General features: G+C 35.7%; 1 protein-coding gene across 1 annotated transcript; it reads right to left on the bottom strand.

Annotated features, from left to right (window-relative positions):
• Positions 1–344: 344 nt before the first annotated feature.
• LOC110616345 (scarecrow-like protein 18) lies at positions 345–2,071 on the bottom strand. Its single transcript, XM_021758740.2, has one exon. The coding sequence runs from the start codon at positions 1,795–1,797 to the stop codon at positions 445–447; it is 1,353 nt and encodes a 450-aa protein (XP_021614432.1). The 5' UTR covers positions 1,798–2,071; the 3' UTR covers positions 345–444.
• Positions 2,072–3,787: the final 1,716 nt, after the last annotated feature.

The following is a 3,787-nucleotide window of genomic DNA, read 5'->3' as shown; positions in this document are numbered from 1 at the left end:
TTTATCAGTTTCAGCTCCCCGAGATGGATCAAGAAAATAACCCATCAAAGAGACGTTTGTGACATACTTTGTTGACTCCTTGCAAAAATCATTTATGCGACGCCGTTTTCATATTAATCTAGATGCCCAGAACTTGGATGACCATGCATGCACACAGCACACACTTACACTAAGCTGTCATCATGATACGTAGGCTGAGAGAAGAAGAGATCTGTTGGAGGAGATTATTACTATTATTATTGTTATTATTTTTAATTTCTTTTGTGGTGGGCCATAGAAATTATTAAACTTTAAAGATAAAGCAAATCTGTAAGAGCAGAAAAAGGAAATCTTTTTTTCACTCCTTTAAAATTCACTAACTAGCTTCTTCTCTTTTCTTCTAGTGGGAATTGATAATGGTTGTTTTTAATTAGCTCTGGGATGTCAATGCTTATTTAGTAATCATCAGTGCCAGGAAGAGACTGAGAAAAGAGAATGACTCTGCCAACCTAAGATGAAAGAATTGTTAACAATCTCTATGTGGTAACCTTCAGAAGGATAATGGAGCCTGAGGAGGAGCTTGGCCTGCGAGAGTGCAAAAGGGCTTAATGGAACATTGGTGAAGCCTGTACTCCTTAGCATCATTTCCCACGATTCAAATCTTTCATGCCTTTCTCTTCTGTCTTCTCCATCTGCTGCCACTATGTTCATGATTTCCCTCCCAAACCATATCTGCTCCACGGCCAGCCTCTCCCTGCTATTAGGAGGCAGGGTTGCCTCCAAGGAGTCAAAGAGAGCAGTGTAGTGATCCAAAGCCTCCAAGAACCTCTGGAAGAAGAAAGGGTGGTTGTGGTTAGCTTCCCTTTCTGCTATGGTAACCACCTTCGGGTTCAAGGCCTTAATTCTGTTGAGAAAGATGCGAAGGCCGCGACTGTCGTCCTTCAAGAGCCTGTGCAGATAGAGGACGCAGTTTACAGCAAGAGCTTCATCTGGAAGAAGGGTGATGGCAAAGGGAAGGGAAGAAGGATCAGTGTTAAGTAGAAGAAGAGGATGGAATTGGAACTTGAGGCCTAGAGACTGAGCAAACTTGAGTAGACGGTCTCCTGTCCTGTTTAGAGTGTTTAAATCATGGCCAGTTCCGGTGATTCGGAGCGCGGGAGGTGGGTAAAGGGTGTTGCTGGAGCGCTCAGCTAAAGCCTGCATCAATGGAGGCCATTGCACTCCATGCATAATATCAAAGTCTATGATGTGAATGGCTCGTTGCCCTACTTCTATGGCTTCCAAGATCGCCTGGTTTGCAGTTAAATGGCTGAACCTTATAAATGGGGTTATTTGGTTTAGGGAAAGATAGCAAGATTGAAGAGCCTCCTCGGATTCTCTAGTAAACAAGGAACCGACATTAATGGCACTGACGGTTGCAGTGCTAGCACTACCAATACCGCCACCGCCACCAGAAGAAGGAAGATTTGTGATATTCATCAAAACAGTGGCCATAGCATTACCATGGGGATTGAGGCGGAGAGAAAGTGCTTTAACAAACTGATGAACCAACCTCTCCCTAGAGTCACCATAAGGGGAAGAGCTGGCAGACAAAACAGAGATGAGTCGGTGGGCGGCGGAGAAGTCAGACTGAGAGATGAGCTCTGCACAGGTGATGAGCAGTTGACGCATGTGGATTGCTGATGGGGTGAAGCTAGAAGTAGTACCTCTGGGTGCTACAGGTGGAGCCATTAGATTCTCCAGGTACTGCAGATCTAAGGCTTCCTTTTCTTCTTGGTCAAGAGAAGAAGAAGAAGAAGAATTTAGAGAACCCAACATAGTTTATTTTGCAGAAGTAGCAAGAATCCACAGGAACACCAACAAAACCTATAACAACAATAATAATAATTACAATCTAAGATGAGAATCAGATATGGGTTAGAGGTGAAATTGTGAAGAAGGTGAAAATGAAAACCTAGAAACGTGAAAGAAGTAGTAGTGAGGCTTGCTGCATTCCTTTGCCGAAGGCTTAAACCCTAATATACTGATAATATGCATGTGTGATATAAAATGATATGATGATAAAACACAGTTTAAATTATCGGCCAGACACAGGGATGAACCCAAAGATCAAATGCTGGGTATTAGTAAATAATAAAGGGAATTTTTAGGTTATAATTATTTTTATTTAAAGGGCATAAAAGTTTGATGTGGTTGCAATTAAAAATTTTGAAAAAGTCAAACCCAACCACTGGAAACTTGGTTGCATTTTAAAATTTAGGAGGAAAAATTTTACTTGATTTGCTTGACCCGATATTAAATTAATCGACTATATAAATTTCAAATATCGATAAAAATTATAATAAATATAAAAATAATTTATAATAAAAAATTTTAATTCTTATAATAAAAAGTTATAGAAATTAAATTGATATAGAGTTACATCTCTATGGTGAATATTTAGCTTCTTATATAATACGAACAAATTATAAAAATTTATATAATACCCACACACATAAATAAAAAGTTATAATATTTTTAGCATAGTTTGATTTTAAATTTTTTTAAATTGAGTTATTTTGATATAATTATGTTATGATTTGAAAAAAATTTAATAAAATCAAAACGAGCTAATAAGTTAGCGATATTATGTTATTTGATAATATGAAAAGATTATATTTCAATTAAAATTAAAATATTTAATTTAAATATTAAAACATTAAAAGTAAGGTATAAAAATAAAAAGTCTAATAGATTAAATTGAATCGAATTAAATTAAATCAGACTAATTTAATTCAAATCAATTTCTTCTTGTTCACTTTCTTTAAGTCGAGTAATCTAAATTTTTTTAAATAACTTTATTATTTTATATAATAATAATTTTTAAAATGAGTTTATTTGGCATGGTTAGGTTAAAAATTATAATCTTGATTAAAAAAATTAATTAATTGATTTTTTTTTAAGAAAAACCCTAAAAGAATCTCATAACCTTCTAAATGGCTTGCCTTAAGTTAGGAGATCTTAATAATTTCAATAATATTCTTTTTCACCATTGAACGCATATTGCTCGTCTTTCTTGATCTTCTTAAGCTGAATCTATGCCTTAGTGAAAATCTGATTTTTCAATCTCTAGTGAATTTCATTCTCATCTTCTCTAAATCCTACATCTACCTCAACTTCTCACTCTCCACTCTCATAAGCCTCTACAAATCTCTTTATAGCTTGAGCTGATCTCCTTATACCCTCTCCCTCCTCATCTTTCTCATTCTTTTTCTCACTATCCTTTTCTCTCTCCTCCTGCTTCCTCCCCTTTCCTGCATTCTTTGATTCAGCTGCGTCTGCAGCTGCCACATCCATGGAGGAGTTATGGAGTCGATCATACTCTCAATGTTGTTGATCCTGTATAATTCTTCTCAACATCACAAATCACCACAGCCTTAGCCTTTTCGATCTTGTTCCTCTTTTTAACCGTATCGATATTGCAACGGTTGCGAGTAGGGAATCGTGGACGATGTATAATATTTATGAGGTCACCCGATTATTTAACTAATGGATGAATTAGGAGATTCTTTTAGTTCTTTTTAATTAATTTATTTTTTGACCATGGTTACCTTTGATTTATATCCATGGTTTAAGTTTATGTATAAGTTGTAGCTATTTTCTTAGATTCATTGTATAACAGTGTTTACGTTATCTTGAGCAACTAGGTTTGAATTTTACGGTACAGTTGAACCAAACTTAAATTTTACTGTCAGACATTTGATAGAGACCATGATAGCTTTTCAAAAAAAAATTTCAAAATACACGATTTTTAAAAGTGTGATGAGGG

This window comes from Manihot esculenta, chromosome 5, assembly GCF_001659605.2.
Source record: "Manihot esculenta cultivar AM560-2 chromosome 5, M.esculenta_v8, whole genome shotgun sequence".
In the NCBI taxonomy this organism is placed as follows: Eukaryota; Viridiplantae; Streptophyta; class Magnoliopsida; order Malpighiales; family Euphorbiaceae; genus Manihot; species Manihot esculenta.
Note: the sequence above shows the minus strand (reverse complement) of the source record. Positions and strands in the feature narration are given on the sequence as shown.

Coding starts and splice junctions, on each gene's coding strand:
- LOC110616345 (XM_021758740.2), bottom strand. CDS start 1,797: ATGTTGGGTTCTCTAAATTCTTCTTCTTCTTCTTCTCTTGACCAAGAA.